This window comes from Battus philenor, unplaced genomic scaffold, assembly GCF_028537555.1.
Source record: "Battus philenor isolate CCGP_79_NKW_IND1 unplaced genomic scaffold, ilBatPhil1.0.hap1 SCAF_29, whole genome shotgun sequence".
Classification (NCBI taxonomy): Eukaryota; Metazoa; Arthropoda; class Insecta; order Lepidoptera; family Papilionidae; genus Battus; species Battus philenor.
The window spans coordinates 1,422,607-1,442,710 of record NW_027181692.1 but is presented as its reverse complement, the minus strand read 5'-3'; the positions used below and the strand labels follow the sequence as shown (position 1 = coordinate 1,442,710).

The 20,104-nt window shown below is 33.3% G+C and overlaps 1 protein-coding gene across 1 annotated transcript in view; it reads left to right on the top strand.

Annotated features, from left to right (window-relative positions):
- The first annotated feature begins 6,681 nt into the window (after window positions 1-6,681).
- cv-d (crossveinless d) overlaps window positions 6,682-20,104 on the top strand; it is a 45,565-nt gene continuing 32,142 nt past the window's right edge. The window contains exons 1-9 of the mRNA XM_068770019.1: window positions 6,682-6,751; window positions 10,812-10,850; window positions 11,834-12,042; window positions 12,807-12,869; window positions 13,332-13,454; window positions 14,555-14,701; window positions 15,556-15,680; window positions 17,707-17,863; window positions 19,491-19,585. Of these exons, the coding sequence (XP_068626120.1) occupies window positions 10,820-10,850; window positions 11,834-12,042; window positions 12,807-12,869; window positions 13,332-13,454; window positions 14,555-14,701; window positions 15,556-15,680; window positions 17,707-17,863; window positions 19,491-19,585 (950 nt within the window). The 5' untranslated portion in view covers window positions 6,682-6,751; window positions 10,812-10,819. The remainder of the gene's footprint in view (window positions 6,752-10,811; window positions 10,851-11,833; window positions 12,043-12,806; window positions 12,870-13,331; window positions 13,455-14,554; window positions 14,702-15,555; window positions 15,681-17,706; window positions 17,864-19,490; window positions 19,586-20,104) is intronic.

The following is a 20,104-nucleotide window of genomic DNA, read 5'->3' as shown; positions in this document are numbered from 1 at the left end:
GATATGGGTGAAATGATTGTTTTTAGTGATATATCTATTTATATATATAAAATTGTTCGTTGTCTCGCTGTGAAGCTTGGACGCTAACTTTGAAAGAAGAACAAAAACTGCTAGTGACGGAACGCAAAATCATGCGGAAGATCTTGGGACCAGCGAGAAATCAAGACAGATCTTGGAGGCTCCGAAAGAATGCCGAAATCGAGACTTTAGTAGCACAGCCAAATATCATTGGCGAATATAAAGCTCAACGAATCCGCTGGCTTGGTCACTTAGAGCGAATGGGATCGGATCGGAGCGTGAAGGTAGCGTACCCGGAAAAACCGAGGGGTCGAAGACCAGTGGGTAGACCCAGGTATCGCTGGATCGGTCGCGTTGAGACAGACTTGCGCGAATTGAATGTCAGCCAATGGCAGACGATGGCGCAAGATAGAGGAAAGTGGAAGTCTCTCGCTTCGGAGGCCAAGACCCACTTTGGTTCACTGAGCTAGCGGAGTAGTAGTAGTTGTTTCGTTTCAGACCATAGATGCCTTCTGAAAGGTACATACCTCTCCCAAAGATATCTATGGGAGGATATATCTATATATATATCCTCTGGAAACACGTGAGCAGTGACGATCCTATATAATTAATACACAAATTGTGAATATAAACGCATATTGTTAAATAAATATTGTAATAGCATTTAAGAGTTTTTAATTCATTTAAATGCGTGAAACTAGATTTGTTGACACATTTACATGGTTGATAATATAATGTATATATTAAACATTGTTAGATTTAATTTAAAAAGAGCAACTGCTCAGTTTCTTTTAATTTGATGCCATATATAATTTTTAAAATTTATTTTTTAAACGTGAATTTATAAGTGAGTTTGTATCGACGTTTCAGCCCAAAGATGCCCACTGGTCGGCATAGGTCTGACCCAATTATATCTATGGGTAATAAACCATAATAAAGGTATATATATGGAGAGAGAGTGAGAGAAAGAGAGAGAGAGATAGAGAGACAGTGTTATATAGTTAGATCATATTTTTTTTTCTTGTTTCTTTTTGGGGTCTCTCGTTCACGTATCATGTGTGGGACAAGGACATTACAACTCGGATAAAGAAATCTTTCATTTCTTTCTTTTATTTCACTTTCTCTTTTTATCTTTCACAATCTCTATCTTTCTTCACATTCGAATCGTCTCCTGTTCATCACCTTTCTTCTCTCATATTCGTTACTAGACTGCAGTTTGATACATTATCACAGTTTTGACATATTCGATTTTATTTGTGTATAATTATATCTATTTTATTATATTTTCTTATTTATTAAACTTATATTGCTTTATGACTAGCTTGAGATCTTATTCGACACTTTTTAACTTACTTCTGTGTATTTTTCTTGTGTATTGTATATTGTACTACTTTTAGGAAGAACTCTAGGAATAGGTGGCGACATATGTCACCCGTGAAGGTGAGATGCTGCCTTCTTCGATACACTTTCCCATCTCGACTTTGGGATCAGGGCGGAGTTCTCCAAACACACGAAAGCCGGATATGATGTAAACCACGTTGTTGTTCACTTCCGGGTAACAGATGCAAGTGGGACTCTCCTCAGGTCTAGACTAATATAAGTAAGAAAAGGACCAATATTTAGCCACTTCCGTACATGCAGTGGTAGTCGTGCAACAAAGTGCACCGCCCGCCAGCCCGCTGATAAATGCGCATGCGGCAAACAATGCGAATCACACAACCGCCACCGCCAAATTACTCAACACGTGTTTCACCCCTCCACGGGGCATCCTCAGGAGCTATGTTACACCGATTAGTGCCAAACACAAGAACTCTGTGTTGTGTGCGATTGTGTGATTCGCATTGTTTGCCGCATGCGCATTTACCACTGCATGTGCGGAAGTGGCTAAATATTGGTCCTTTTCTTACTTAAGATGGACTTCCGCAAGGTAACGCCTGATTCCATTAAATATCTAATATATGTACTCAGAGAATCCTTTATGGCCCGTGAAGAAATCTGTCCGGTTCCGTGGTTTTATACTCTGTTAACTACAGTGCTACAAATAAATGTAAAAAGGGTAGATGAATTTTGTTAACACCCTTTCAGAGTTAAATCAACAGTTAATTTTGGGTAGGTTGAATTATTTCGTCCGCTGACATAATGTAGTCGCAAAATGGCCGGCGCAGGAGCAAGCTGTCTCTGTGAGTAATATAGAAATATTTAATTTCATTTAACTATTTATTATAATTTCCGCATTAGATCTATCATTGATATATATAGGTATTCCTAGGTGATTTTCAATTAGAACAGTTATGTGCAACCTTTATCTAGCATCTTTTTTTTATTAATTCTAATTTGTATCGCTAGTGTTTTATTTACAATATTTATTTTTCGCCTAAACTAAACGCAGACAGTTGGGAGAGGGTTGCCGCTATTTGATACGGATCTTTTTTCTCCCAGCTGCGAGGCACGACAGCGTTTTATAATTTTTTACAATTTTTCTTACACAATTTTCTCTTGTGGGTAAATACAGCTAAAATTTATATATATACTAGCTGATCCCGCAAACGTTGTTTTGCAAAAAAAAATTATTTTTAATTCTCAATTTAAAAATAAGGGTTGATCGTAGAGGGGTGAAAATTTAGGGTTATATGTATTTTTGTATGTTGTATCATATATATTTTTAAGGGTGAACAACCCTTATCACTTAGGGGTATGAAAAATAGATAGTAGCCGATTCTCAGAGCTAATAAATACGCATATAAAATTTGGTAATAATCGGTCAAGCCGTTTCAGAGGAGTTAAAGTTCGAACACCGTGACACGAGAATTTTTTATTTTTATATATATATATATATATATATATATATATATATATATAAATATTAAAAATACAATTTGGAATACTCCATCTAGCATCTTACAATGAATATTTTTCAAAATGTAATACCATATAAAAAAGTAAGTAGAAAGTACATTTTAATATTTATGTTTTTATAAAGTCTAATTTAATGTATATTTATGAAGGATATACTATAATCGCCACAACTGGCAGGCGGGTTGGCGATTGCAGTGTGGTATTATAATACTCAGAGGATATTACTACCTACCATCTAGAAACTTGCTTCAATGACAATCATATATAAATAATAATCAAAGGGTGAATTATATAAGATTGTATCCTATCGAAATTTGCAATCGCTAAATCCTTACCCCTAGGCTATTGTTCATATATATATATATATATGTAAATATATGTATGTTTATATGTACACGTTGACTGTTCTGTGGTTGTCGTGAGATATTACCTTATATCAAAACCGTCTATTTATTTTTTTATTTATTGTTCATCTATTTATTTATGTTATGACGTGAAAAATATATAATATTAAATAAGTAAATGTATAAGATTGGTGAATACTTTGTGACTATGTATTTAGTATTACAAGTAACTTGATACATTTTTGACGGTAGGCGATGAAATAAAAATGATGTTACCGAATGTTTCCTTTTATATATCATCAACCTTTTACTCGTATTTGATGTATATATATCTTTTTATAATATTGTATATGTTGACTAGGCACTTTGATATTACGAAACTTTTTATAACCCACAAATAAATACGTATTAAAAAGATAAATATTTTTTTTACAAAAGTATATATATCTGAAATTTAAATAGAACAGTAATATAAAAGAAGTTTTGAAACACATATATAGCGATATTTATTTCAACATTTTTTATATATTATATGTGTAAAGATATGTTAACTTTTAAGCGGTGCAGAGATAAATTAATAAAAATAAAATAAAAAAGTGAAATCAAATTGAGAAGTAATATAATCACATTAAACACCTTATATAAATATACTAATAACTACATCGTTATATCATTATATATGTACATATATCTATTTATATATCTATATATACAATTAATATAAATATAATAAATAATAAAATTAAATTATCGTGATTGTTCCGTCAGCTTGTCAAGCAACAGCTGTCGAACCTAGACCTAGACCACTTTGGGAATCACTGATCTAAATAAATAAATGCATAAAATGTGTCAAATTTTATCATACATATAAGCCCGTATTAAAACTAAGATTTTTTCGGTATATATCATGAATGTGTCATCTATGTTGAGATTATAAAAATACGCATTTGATTAGATTTATATTTATAATCAATACTTTAATTAAGCCTATGTTATAAATTGGAATAAAAAACATTATTCAACTTACGTTTGATTTTATCTATCTATTTAATTCACTCTGTTCGGATAATAAATGTTTCAGACCTGAGAAGATTGCGAAAGAAAGTCAGTGGAAATTTTTTTTAATGATGTATTACATATTTAATAATCATTTATATTAGAGTAATTCTAATAAATATATAATGTAACTTATAGAAATGATATTGTTTTATCTTTGTATATATACACCCTCGGAAATATTCTTTTTACGTTGTAAAGTCAGTAAATATAAACTTTCTTTTGAGACACTTTATAAAAGGTTAACCAAGCTATATATACATATATAAGAAATATAATATATAGCACGTATTTTATATAGATAGGTATATTTGTAAATTTTTCCTTTAGGAAATATTTCTTTTATGCTGTAATGTCAGTAAATATAAATTTTCTTTTGAGACACTTTATAAAAGTTTTATCAACGCTATATATACATATATAAGAAATATAATATTTAGCACGTATATTATATAAATAGGTCTTTTTGTAAATTTTCCCTTTCGAAAACATTTCTTTTACGCAGTAATATTAGTAAATATAAATTTTCTTAAGAGACATTCCGTAAAATATTTATTATAACAGTACCCTATAATATATATTTAATGTTTATCTTTTTTAAAAAGTCATCATAATTTTTAAGGCTCTTCAAGTATTTGGGTGACCGGAAAGTAATGTCGCTTTCTTAAGTTAAATGCACACGACTACATTTTGAACAAGTTTTTATTTCTAATCAACGATATATTCACCTTCGTTATCAACAACCTTTCGCCGTCTAGTATACAAAATGCCGGAGCGGTTACAAATCAATCGATTTTTCTGTTAAACATGTCAGAAGCGACACTACATTCCGATCACCCAAAAAGTATGAAAATATTCAAAGTGGACCCTCATAATAAGCGCAGACCCTTGCGTCTTTAACAATAAACAATCTTAATTAGTCGCTCGAAACTCTCATCACGTTTCTGCTAAAATACCTTTTGCAAACCCAATGGCTCAGTGGAAGCAAATTGTCCAATGAATCCTGACACCTCCTGCCCCCCCAAGCTATTTAAAATTAGTACACAAGGGGGGATATTGTTTAGTTCACCGTAGTTCATTACAAACTGGTCAGGTATAATGAATCTTTAATTCAAGAGGTCATAGGCCAAGTGTGATATCAGTCCGCTTCGATAAGGTGGCAGTCTGGAACAACGTTGTAGCTTCATTACGTTTCAAGTAAATAATAAAATTGCTTACATTTAATAACAGTACTGTGATTTTAATAAAAGCGAATGTTGTATACTATAGTAGCTCTGAAACTTTAGTTCGTAGGTCGCATGTTCGATCCCGGAATACATTCATACACAATACACATTTTGTGCATTAATTATTTATAATTTCATTCCTCAGGAAAAAGGTTCCAGATTATAGGCACCAGCGTATATCCTCCCATAGATATCTTTTGGCGGAAGCTTATACCTTAAAGTGGGCGTCTTTGAACTGAAAAGAAGTTAAATATTTATAATTATTCAGCTATACATTACTTTCATATATTTACAGATTTCTAATACTTAAACTTTGTTATTTTGGCTTAAATACATAATGTTAATAATCACGTTTAATGTATTTTTTATTATTCATGGTAAATTGTCTTTATTTACCATTATGACGCTAACAAATAAATGATATTAAAAATCAGATTAATTAAAAACATATTTAAGTTATGATATTAATATACTAAATTTCATAGAAATATAGAACCTTATAAATAGTAAATACGTGAGCGGCATTTGCAACCATGTTGTTACCAGAGATTTTTTTAGTCGGGACTGTCACTGCCTTAATGTAGGCATTTATAGATTCCGCGATTTCGTAGCAAAGCTACAAGCATGACCCTTTCCCATTGCGTACTGGGAGAAGTCGAGCTCATCTTAAAGAGCCCACGATCAGCGACCACGTTCCAAGTGATCCACAGCGCACACCTGAAGGTGTACCTGTTTGACGTTTTGTCAGTCGTTGTATTTCGTGTGAAAGAGATAACGCTCTACGAAGCCGAAATTATCCGATTGTCTCTTTCCAAAGTTTGATGTGCAATATTTATCGCCGATATTGTACTTATATATCAATGAAATCAAGTATTACATTGTGTATTAATTTCACACTACAAACTTTCCGGGAATATTTTTTTATGGACAAATAATTCATTGTAATACACATATAAAAAATAAAACAGAGATAATTTTGATTTTTATAAATAAATATAAGTTGGACGGTTGTTGAAATACAATGTTAGGTATATAAAATTTTAATTTTAATTGTGCTGTTATGTTTATTACATACATTTTTGAGAAGCAAAAGACAATATTTTAATAACCATAGTAATATATTTTGGAGTTACAACGCATTGGATATGCACAATTATAATAATAACTCCAGCATTCATTCGTTGACACCGGCCGCTATCGTCCACGCGCGTCCGCAGCAGGGACCGGCGCTCCATCACCACGGGTGCACTGGTGAGTTCACATAACCTCATCATCCTGACGGTGACTTCACCAAACACACTGTCTCAAACCCCATACATTTCGCTTACCTATTTACGCTATATAGTTTTAAAAATCGAACACCAATTTCATCCTAAAACTGAATTTTTTTTAAAAACTTTTATTTTCATAGTAGATAAGGTATATATTATGCCATTGTCGAATTATTACTAACAAAATTAGTGTAGAATGTTTAAATTGTAAATTTGTTTTAGAAAATGCGTTTAAAATTTTTTAATTAAAACAATGATAAACATTTTTGTTTATTATCTGTCCTCCAAAACGTTTGACATAAGTTATTGACATTTCGCATTCTAAATACAAAAAAAAATAACGTTTCTATTATTTTTTAATACGTAAATGCTATAAAGTTTGCTATAAATAGGCTATATATAACATATATAGCTTAATATTAATAACGAAATATTTTTTTTAGAAAATTTTAAAGTATGTTAGTATAATAAATTAAAAAAGATAAATGATTTAAAAATATGTGTTTTAATGTAAATGAAACATCGTATGAAACATAACATACTGAATGACGTAAGCATTATAGATATGAGATAAGTGTACATAACATAGGTATTCTTAATTTGAATTTTAAGTAAATCACAACTCTATATCAAAAAAACGTACATGAGAACATTTATAAACAATTTTAAATATGTTTTTACAATATTATATTCTTAAACAGTGATTCCCAAAGTGGTCTATATAGACCCCTAGGGGTCTATGACAACCTGCAAGGGGTCTACGTCAGCGAAAAAAAATTTGGGGGTCCATGAAATGAAAATGGGGGTCCACGATAGTGGATCTCAACACATACACTTATAGTACCTATTTACTAACATCATACTATCTTATAATATCAAAACATTTACATTATTTATAAAAGTACCTATGAAGTATAAAATTTATTATATATGTTTATAAAATTGTGTAAGTTGTAGTATGTTGGTATTCATTCGCTTTGTGGTTGCAATAAATTTTGAACTTGTAAAAACCTGAGAGTCGCAGTCTCAGAGCTTCGCTACCTTGCACTTGTTCAATTTGTCACTCTATAAATACGAATGTGGGACAAACAAATAAATTTACAGGAAATCAATATCAGGTTAATAAGGGGTCTACCCAACACGGAAAAACATGGCAAGGGGTCTACGACACAAAAAAATTTGGGGAACTCTGTTCTAAAACAAGGGATTTTAGTGCTTTTATAATGCGAATAAATGTTTTAAAAAAGTCACGCGCTTTCTAATAACGACAGTAGACCAGGGGTGAGCAACTTTTTTCAACCGATGAACCAATTTAAATTTTAATATTTTTTGGCGCACCCCGCAAAAGTTTATATCTAATAAACATTAGAATAAAAAAATAATTAGATGAAAAATAAAAAATAAACAAGGTAAGATAGAAAAAAGAAATGTTTTATAAAATTTATAGTGAATTTTGGCATTATTTTTCGATATAAGCGTATAAACACGCGAAAAAACAACGCCAAATTTCACAATAATTTTTTGAAAACATTCCTTTTTCCTGCACGTGATATACATATATATATATATATATATATATATATATATATATATATATGTATATATATATAGATATACATATATATATATGTATATATATATATATATGTATATATATATATATATATATCACGTGCTCAGCTTTGTAATCGTTTTTCAGTTTTGATCTGTGGTTATTACAATTAATTATTTCTGTTTAGTATGTACCACCATTTAATTATAATTAATTTTATAAAGATATATTAATAAGAGAAAATCGATTAATTTAATTTTAGAAATGTTTCGCGGGACGCATAAACATGTTTAACGGCCCGCGTGTTGTTTACCCCTGCAGTAGATATTGTATAAAAGCTATGTGATCATTGTATATAAGTAAATTGATGCCTACAAGATGAAGTAACGAAGAGGATACATGCTCGAGGAGTGAAAAAATATACACACCAATACCTCACTTTGCGTCGTGGTTACGTTCCAAAAAAACACGACGCAAATTGAAACGCCGCAAAGTGATTTAAGATTTTCTATAGCAAACCATGTAAAGATCGAAGATAGGTTGCAGGGTTACGAAAATACTACTTTTTAAAAAGAAAATTGAACAAAGTTAACATTTAAAAAACAAAAATAATATAACTCTTCCAATGAATAAATTGGAAAAATATTTACCTTTTTTGTAACCAGAAATAACATGTAAAAATTTATATAAATTTATTATTTCCTTTAAAAAAAAGCACAACACACTACATTACAACACACTAGTAATTGAAACTGAACTCTAAAATTAGCTAAACAAAGTGAAAATAAAACTGTGTTCAAATTGCGTTGATTTTTAGTTAGAAAGGGAATCCCTGAGTTTTAATGGCTTGGCGCAATTGGAAACAAAAGTGTTGCCATCTTTTAGAAAAAAAAAAGAAATCTAAAACAACGCAACCTCGAAAATCTAACGACGCACTGTGAAAATTAGTACTAATTAAGCAGCGACGCAACTTCGAAAAAAACGCAAAACGGAACAACGCAAAGCGAGGTATTGGTGTATTTAATTAGTTTTTTTTTTCGTTTTCATTTGATTTATTCGAGCCGGATATGAATTTTAAAAATTCACATAAATCCTTACGTTACCCACAACTCGAAATGTCATCATACGTACGCGGTTTTCGTTTCAATTCAAATAAGCACGAACTGTCACGACAATATATGAAATTCATTGAAAATGACAGTGCCGCCATTTGTCTAAAATTCTTCTTATTAACCTGAAAACCTTCGTGGGTTCATGCACAACAACTTTGCTGAATATCATCACATGATTAAATGCGTAGTTTACTATTCTATAAAGGACACACAGACAAACATTATATATACATATATATGTACACACAAATGTTTGGAAGCACATCTGAGGTCAATAACCAAAACGAAACAACACCTGCTATAGGCGTTAAAAATTTGTAATGAATGTTATCCTTGCAGATTTTTACTATTGTTTACATATCAACCAAGAGATCGCCGGCTCTCATTGAACATGTTCTACCAATTTTAGAAACAGGTGTTTTATGACTTAGAACTGCCATAGCATTCTTTTGTGGTGGTGTTGCTGTCGGTGTTATTTTTTATATTTAACTTTTTTGGGTCCTGTTTAGTCGCACTTGAATATTGGCACGCGCAAGCCGTGACATTAACATTATCTGTATTCGGATATTATTAACTACGGCTTTTCCCCGCATTTTTTTTCTGAAAATGGCAAAACAGAAGCAGATCATGTTTGAACAGCGAAGTGCTATTTATATGCTTCGAGAGGAATGATACAGTGAACGTCAAATTGCAGCAAGGCTTAGAATTTCTTGCAAAGGTGTATATATATATATATATATATATATATATATATATATATATATGCGAGAAAATAGTGAAACGAAATATGTAATAAATATACATAACAAAACCAAAGTTGAAATAGAATAAGTATAAAATGTAACTGCAATAAAACCATGCGGCATTTGTCTAAGGAGGCGAATGACGAAATGTAAGAAAGAGACGGAAATGAATAATGTATGAGATAGAAAGTAGAAAGAGAATTGTAAAAAAGAATATATAATGTCCCTGTTAAATAAACGGGTAAACAGGAGGTCATATTTTTTAAAAATGTTATCTAATATATAAAATTCTCGAGTCACGGTGTTCGAACTTGAATTCCTCCGAAGCGGCTTGACCGATTTTTACCAAATTTTACATGCGTATTCAGTATGTCTGAGAATCGGCTACTGTCTATTTTCCATACCCCTAAGTGATAAGGGTGGTCTACCCCTAAATTTTTTAATATATTTTTTATACAACATTTTTCGACTTTATTTTATTATGATACAGCATACAAAAATACTTATAACCCTAAATTTTCACCCCTCTACGATCAACCCTTATTTTTTATTTGTTAATAAAAAACTTTAATTTTTTTTTGCAATACAACGTTTGCGCGATCAGCTAGTATTAATAAATAATTTCTATTACAGATAGCGTCATGGTGATCACGTATTTGTTGGTTGTTATTGGTAAGTTAATTAAGTTTGAATTTACTTTGCACTTTATAAAATAATAACTTAGTTGGGATATTTTTTTTCTTCGTACCAAATCTCATTAGACATTTATTTGTACATATCATTATTTATCCACTTATAAATATCTATATTGACGCCGTATTTTATTTACGTCGTGAGAACAATGTTATGAAGAAAAATATGATAGAAGATAGAATCAAATATTGCACACAATATTTGTCATGTTTTGGTTGCGACTACTGCCTTATTCAAGAGAAGCGCAGGCTTTTAAAAGAATCCCACGGAACAATACAGCAATAAAACTAGTTTGAAATATAAAAGGAAACCTTCTTTGATATTCTAGAAGCGAATAAGCAAGAAAGACAGTGTATAGAAGATGAGTAAGCCAGAGGAATTTGAGATATTTTGTAGAAAAATATAGAGAGATAAATAAATAAACTAAGAAAAGGACCAATATTTAACCACTTCCGCAACATGCAGTGGTAGTCGTGCAACAAAGTGCACCGCCCGCCAGCCCGCTGATAAATGCGTATGCGGCAAACAATGCGAATTACACAACTGCCACCGTCAAATCACTCAACACGTGTTTCACCCCTCCACGGGGCATCTTCAGGAGTTATGTTACACCGATTAGTGCCAAACACAGAGCGAGAGAGATACTGAAACTAATTTATACAATAAGTCTGAGGTTAATTCGTCCATATAAAACGAATAAGGCAACTGCCATATTGATATTGGCACATATCCTGAGGATGGCAATATGGGGTAGGGATGAGGAAGTGGTCGCGCGAAACGTAATCCTAAAAATTGAACATTGTCAGGGCTTACTAAACACTAAAAAAACTGTGAACTATTAAATGTAAATGTAAAAAAAAAAACAAATCCACGGACGCTTATGTCTATTGAATATAGTTCGTAATAAAAAATGGCATATATATTGTTCCAAAGTTCCCAATTAATGCATATCATGTATCCAGGTCTGGTGGCCGCGTCTGCAGCACCCAACGGCCTCCAAGTTCTATTCCCGAAGCTGAACCGCCAGTACAGCTTCGTCGTGAAGACTAACTCCTCCTCTGGTATCCTGGCGCCGAGGGAGGGGAACTCCTTCTGGACTCTTGAAAGTCGTCTCCTGGTGACCGTGTATGATAATTACACCAAAGCCAGATTCAAGCTAGAAGACCTTAAGGTAAGATAAGTGTATAATATTTAAATAGTTGTACATCGTATCGGGGTAATAAAGTAAGAAAAAAACTAATATTTAGCCACTTCCGCACATGCAGTGGTAGTCGTGCAACAAAGTGCACTGCTCGCCAGCACGCTGATAAATGCGTATGCGGCAAACAATGCGAATTACACAACTGCAACTGTTAAACCACTCAACACGTGTTTCACTCCTCCACGGGGCATGTTCAGGAGTTATGTTACACCGATTAGTGCCAAACTCAGAGAGGGGTAATAAAAACGAAAGAAATTCAATCGATTGATGTTTGAATGAGCTGCACTGGTAATTGTACATGAGGATTCGCAGAAGAATCCAAGTCATCGACCCAGGTCTCAGGCAGTTGGTGAGGTACATCGCTCGCAACCAATGGCCGTTGGGTTTGAAAGGTTGTCGAGTGGTGAGTGAGTGAGTCAGTAGACGTGGGTTGAGTAGACCTCGCCACTAGGTGGACCAAGGACTTAATTAAAGTCGAGCGAAGTCTGATATTAGTGGTCACCAGGTAGATGTGGACTGAGTAGGGCCCCCACTAAGTGGACCAAGGACCTAATTAAAGTTCAGCGAAGTCTTGTATATACTCAGAGCACACTGCTGCCCATCCCATTGTGGGCAGTGGAAAAGTGTTAATTACATAATATTGTATTCCATAAATCGAACCAGAGAACTATGATCACATGTCTCAGTCATCTAGAAATGCAACCACTGAAATATGTGAATAAACGATGTTTCAGACCACATACCAGTCTGAAGATGCCGCGAAGTATCTTAAGATGATCTGGGAGGCAGATTACCAGGTGTGTTTTTTTTAATTTTTCTTGCAATAAACCTGAAAATACAAAAAAAATTGTTAAATATTGAGGTAAATTCAAATAATCTAGAAAATACTTATATGAAGTTTAAATATTTTTTGTATTACATATAAATATATTTTCTATAATAGTTGGCGCAAAAGTAATGTCATAATTTCAATCGGCAGCCATTTTCTAAGAAATTAATAAATTGAAAAGATTTACTAAAGTGTAGAGTTTTTAATGATAATATAAAAATTACAAATAATTTGTTCTAGGTATTGTACTATATTTATTTGTGATAGTGATACCAAAAAGAAATCAAGTTAGCTTTGAAGGTTAGGTTAGTTTTGAAAGTTAGGTTAGGTTGATATGAGTTGTTCCGGCATTTTCTTAATTACGCACATAATGTTATTTAAAAATAAAAATATTTATGTTCTTCGATTGTATCAGCTCTATTGATTCCAGCAGAATGGATTTATAAGCTGCATTAATGTGGGAGAGGAACCAGTGTGGGCGACGAATATGAAGAGGGCTCTCACCATCAACTTCCAGCTGAAGAAGGAAGCTGGAACTTATGGAAACTATGAAGTTAGTATCATACCTGTCAGCTGATATAGGGCCATTGAAAGCCTACTTACCGTGACCTCAACTATGAAGTAGGTCCATCTAGCAGAGGTCTCACTAACGCCGTCTACTGGCTCGTACCGGAGAACCTTTCGACCCTAAAAATGCAATGTTACCAAAAATAATTTAATTGTACAAATGTGATAAATAAATTGATATGATATATTAGGGGGAATTGGATTTGAGATTGTTCATTTTTATGATTCTCCAAATTTACAATCATTTATATCCATTTACGGTAGTACTACATTTATCTGCCATAATCATAAAAAGGTAACTAAAAAGGAGTTCATACAGATATTTTAGGGGGACCGGAAAGTAATGTCGTTTCAGTCGACATATTTTACAGAAAATCCGATAGATTTCTTACCGCTCCGGCATTGATTTTGTATACTAGACTGCAAAAGGTTGTTGTTGACGAAGGTGAATATATTGTTGATTAGAAATAAAAACTTGTTAGAAATGCAGTCGTGTGAATTTAACTTAAGAAAGCGACATTACTTGCTATCCCCTAATAAATAAAGTAATTTAAAAAATGTATACAATAATTTCCTTTTGTATATTTATCGAAACAAAACTAGATGAACTCTGAATAAATTAATATAAATAAATAAAAAAAGACTAATTCACTCACGTAGGTTTTGGACATAGGAATTGCTCGTATGAAGTGGTAATGGGCGTGGGATGATTAGGCCCACAAGTGGACCACGATATAGTTAAGGTTTACCGTCTCATTGTCGCCATTTAACGGTTGACTGATTAAAAAATAAATTGTATTTGGTATAATTATATGTTTACCAAAATTTAAAAAAAAATTATTATATTTAAGACTCTGTGTTTGGCACTAATCGGTGTAACATAACTCCTGAAGATGTCCCGTGAAGGGGTGAAACTCGTGTTGAGTGATGGAACGGTGGCAGTTGTGTAATTCGCATTGTTTGCCGCATACGCATTTATCAGCGGGCTGTCGGGCGGTGAACTTTGTTGCACGACTACTATTGCATGTGCGGAAGTGGCTAAATATTGGTCCTTTTCTTACTTAAAAAATTACTTTTGTCTACCAGCCGTGTCTGCATGAAAACTGTCTGATGGTGTACACGGCTGTCGGTGACACCGTAAAGAAGTATTGCAGTCTCAAAGTGTCCTCCCCTAACACCGAACACAGCTGGAGTTCGGTGCCTGGTACGCAAGACTATGTCGAACGCAATGTGGTGAGTAAATATACTTTAACTAAAAATTTCATTGGTACAAGTCATAAACGGCCTTGTAAAGATTTTTTTAAATACTGCATGTGGAAATATATCCGTAGGTAAAAAAGATCTAGAAACATGCTGTGACTGTGACCCTGAGGTCACGTTAAGGTTTTTTATTGGAGACCTCAGCGCAGCAGTGTTCGTCCTTCGGCTTCTTTTCTAACATTCTGTTATTAACACGAAATAAACCTTATTTCACGTATCGCTTTCGGTTCGCCGCTTAGTTTCGCAACAGAGATGTGCTACAGGCATAAAAACAATGAGTGTTATTCTGCCGTCATAAGAAGAAAGGCCGTAACTAATACCATACTGTAAGCTATATCTACTTATAATATAGCTTGTTGGAATATGAAAAAATTCTTGTTACGACGGCAAAGTTAATAGTTATAGCCGCGGGGGGGGGGGGGGGGTTCAGGCCTAGGGGGCGCCAGGTTTTCATTGCACACGTGCTATAGCCGCCCTTGTATGTATGTGTTTCAAAACTTCTTATAAATTACTCTACATTTAACTTTCATATGTATCTTGTACTGTTAAAGAAATATTTTAAATACGCATTTATTTGTAGGTTATAAAATTGTTTGGGATATCAAGGTTCTTCGCCACCATGTAAAATATTATAAAAATATATAAATACATCGACTACGAATTAAAAAGTGATAGCACGTACTATCATTTTGATTCTATTATCATCTACCGTCAATAATGCATTTAGTTACGAGTAACACTACATATATATATATATGTATATATTTTAACCTTTACGCTTAATTTTGTATCAAAATTGTAAACAATAAATGTTACTCTATTCACAGCCGGAAATGGTGACCACTTCGGAACGACTCTACCAGCTTCACGAGACACGCGGTCTCACCAGCATGGAGATGAAAGGCAACTTCCAATACAAGATTCACAACCACATACTCTACGTTGCGTCTGAGTGAGTTAAAATATTTATACTGGATTCCCTGGTCACTTGCAGTCCATGGCCACCTTGGCCCATCCACTGCCACTTCAATTTGCTGATTTACTTTGAATTTACTGATTCACTTTCAATTTGCTGATTCACTTTCAATTTGCTGATTCACTTTCAATTTGCTGATTCACTTTCAATTTGCTGATTCACTTTCAATTTGCTGATTCACTTTCAATTTGCTGATTCACTTTCAATTTGCTGATTCACTTTCAATTTACTGATTCACTTTCAATTTGCTGATTCACTTTCAATTTGCTGATTCACTTTCAATTTGCTGATTCACTTTTAATTTGCTGATTCGCTGATATATCCGGCATCGGTAACTTATTTTGATAATAAACAATAAAAAGTTTCATTTTTAACATCACAATCGCTCGACAAACCAAGAAGTATCTTATTATAGCCTTCTGTTATATTTAATACAGTACATATATGAGCACATTCACACAGTAGCACCAAAATAATTCGATTTTTTATTACTTTAACTGGATAACATTTACAAAGGCGGTAGACTGACTGCACGAATGTTCGTACTGACTGTTAAAAAGAAATAATAAAGATTAAAAACCACCTGAAAAAACTACCTTCTATTTTAGGCCATATGTTATTTCATCTAACCGCTTGCAAGCTGCATTTAATGTAGCTAGTTAGGCACAAAAAGATCCTACATTATTTTTGAAGAATCGCCGTCAGCCCTGACTGGCTCATTCATGGACAATAAAGCCACCTTAATAACTAGCCTCTATTTTAGGCTATATTTTATTTCATCTAACCGCCTGCCAGCTGCAGTAAAATATGCAATAGAACGAGTGATGCACAATAAATCCTACATTATTTTTGATGAATCGCTAGCTAAGCTAGCTAAGCTAGCTAAGCTAAGCTATTTCATCTAACCGCCTCCCATCTGCAGTAAAATATTGAATAAAACGAGTGATGCACAATAAATCCTAAATTGTTTTTAATGTTTCGCCGTCAGCACCGATTGGCTCGTTCGTGGACAATAAAACCACCTTAATAACTAGCCTCTATTTTAGGCCATATTTTTTTCATTCAACCGCCTGCCAGCTGCAGTAAAATATGCAATAGAACGAGTGATGCACAATAGTTCTTAAATTGTTTTTGATGTTTCGCCGTCAGCCCCGACTGGCTCGTTCGTAGACAATAAAGCCATCTGAATAACTAGCCTCTATTTTAGGCTATATTTTTTTCATCTAACCGCCTGTTAGCTGCAATAAAATATGCAATAGAACGAGTGATGCACAATAAATCCTAAATTGTTTTTGATGTTTCGCCATCAGCCCCGACTGGCTCGTTCGTGGACAATAAAGCCACCTTAATAACTAGCCTCTATTTTAGGCCATATTTTTTTTCATTTAACCGCTTGCCAGCTAGGGTAAAATATGCAATAGAACGAGTGATGCACAATGGAACCTAAATTGTTTTTGATGTTTCGCCGTCAGCCCCGACAGGCTCGTTCGTGGACTCATCCTTTCTATATATATATATACTAGCTGATCCCGCAAACGTTGTTTTGCAAAAAAAATTGATATTTTAATTTACAAATAAAAAATAAGGGTTGATCGTAGAGGGGTGAAAATTTATGGTTGTATGTATTCTTGTATGTTGTCACATAAAGAAATAAAAACAAAAAATTTCGTTAAAAAAATATATTTTTTTTAAAATGTGAACAACCTTTATCACTTAGGGGTATAGAAAATAGATAGTAGCCGATTCTCAGACCTACTGAATACGCGTATTAAATTTGGTAAAAATCAGTCAAGCCGTTTCAGAGGAGTTCAAGTTCGAACAAGGTGACACGAGAATTTTATATATTAGATATATATATATATATATATATATATATATATATATATATATATATATATATATATATATATATATATATATAACAGTTTTGTATAGTGAAGAACTAAAATGTTAAGTAATAATAATTAATAATGTATTTAATTTCGTATTATGCTATTGGCAGACTCTCCTTGTATTACGACACTGTGGAAACGGTAGAGAGCATTGAGAAGCTAGATCTTTCTAGAAGGGACATCCACTACGACGCAGGTGACTACAGAAATCCGTCAAACTTCATTAAAACAGTCACTCAAGCAGAGCTCAAGAATAATACTTACGAGGTAAATGAGACAAAGTATATTTTTTATTTATTTTATTATCCACATAGAATCGTTTACAGTGACCATGTTTTTGCAACAAAGTCGGATGATTTTTTGTGGTCAATTTAACAATATCCTTAATACATATATATACAGAACAATACAATCAAGTACAGTAATTAAAAGTTTTTGTTTATTTAAATACAATATACCATGCCACGCGTGGTGAGATATGCTGCCTAGTATCTTGAAACTTGTGAGCTGTGGCAATCCTATATAATCAATAAGTGTGGATTATTTAACATTTTATCCACGGAATCGAACTTGGGGCCTGTGATCGCAATTCTCAGTCCACTACTCTCATATCTCTACTAATAATTAGGTTATATTTATTATCAAATAGGATTTTTAATTTTGGAGGTCACGAACTAGCAACCTCACAACATAGTATGTCCACCCCTTGGCAGGATGTCGGAGATCATATCTATGAAATCCTCAGATCGCCTCTTTCGTTTATATAGACCAGATAAAGAACTGGCCAGGAATGGTAGCACAAGGTTTCCTAGAATTATGGCTACAGATTATATTTGAAAATATAAATAGTGTAACATAAATAGATAAGAAATTAGCATATAAGATTGAAAGGGTTGAATAAAGTAAAAGATAATAAATAGGGTATAAAGAAGTAAAAAGTAAAACATACAAGCATATGTAATTATAACACTAAATATAAAATCCAAATAAAAAAAAATAAAAAATTCTATTTAATGGAATCAGGCGTTACCTTGCGGAAGTCCATCCTAAGTAAGAAAAGGACCAATATTTAGCCACTTCCGCACATGCAGTGGTAGTCGTGCAACAAAGTGCACCGCCCGCCAGCCCGCTGATAAATGCGTATGCGACAAACAATGCGAATTACACAACTGCCACAGTCAAATCACTCAACACGTGTTTTACCACGGGGCATCTTCAGGAGTTATGTTACACCGATTAGTGCTAAACACAGAGTCTGTGTTGATTTCATCAGCGGACTAGCGGGCGTTGCACTTTGTTGCACGACTACCACTGCATGTGCGGAAGTGGTTAAATATTGGTCCTTTTCTTATTTAGTAATTTCTATATAGTAAAATAAATTAAAAATGAAAAAAAAACCTTAAATGTAGTAAGATATCTGGTGTTTTATGATAGTGATGTATGGCGACTACATATAAATAAAAAGTAGGTTCATCACATAAGCATTTGATGTGTTTGAATTTGTACTGCTAGCCGATTTAGGCTTTGTGTTTCATAGAATTTGATTCCGCGGACTAAAAATTTACTGTGGTTGTTCGTATCCCAGTTACATCGAAGACGCAAGAAGAGAGACAATACTCGTGTAGGTGTATAGTGTAGTGAATGAGGTGTAATGTAAGTTGTGCGAAGCGAGGACTACTCGGCTGTCGGGAGCGACACACGCCTCTCCAGGCCGCCCTAGCTTTAACGCAGGCTGGGCGGGCGCGGCCTAAGAGCCATATGTATAAGAATGATGATAGTTCTGTGCGATGTGAGAGCCACATAAATTAGACGTAATAAATATGTGAGGTAGCATATACCCAGAGGTGTACGTCATGCGATCAAATCGATATTTATTTAAGTTTTTATATTTCAGATACTTCTTAAAATAGCAAAGAAAGGAATAGACGCTGATAATATAGTGAAGAATGAAGGTCTAATACATACAATGGATTTTGTTGATCTACTCAAGTAAGTAATATATCGTGGAATAAATACAAGGTCATTTATCTCTCGTATAGCTTGAATTACTATAATTATGATGTACACCAATATCTCACTTTGCGTCGTGGTTACGTTCCAAAAAAAACACGACGCAAATTGAAACGCCGCAAAGTGAATTAAGATTTTCTATAGCAAACCATGTAAAGATCGAAGATAGGTTCCAGGGTCACGAAAATACTACTTTTTAAAAAGAAAATTTAACAAAGTAAACAAAAATAATATAACTCTGCCAATAAATAAATTGGAATAATATTTACCTTTTTTGTAACCAGAAACAACACGTAAAAATTATATAAATTTTGTAATTCTCTTTTAAAAAAAAGCACAACAAACTACATTACAACACACAACGTAATTGAAACTGTACTCTAAAATTAGCCAAACAAAGTGAAAATAAAACTGTATTCAAATTGTGTTGATTTTTAGTTAGAAAGGGAATCCCCGAGTTTTGTTGGCATGGCGCAATTAGAAACAAAAGTGTTGCCA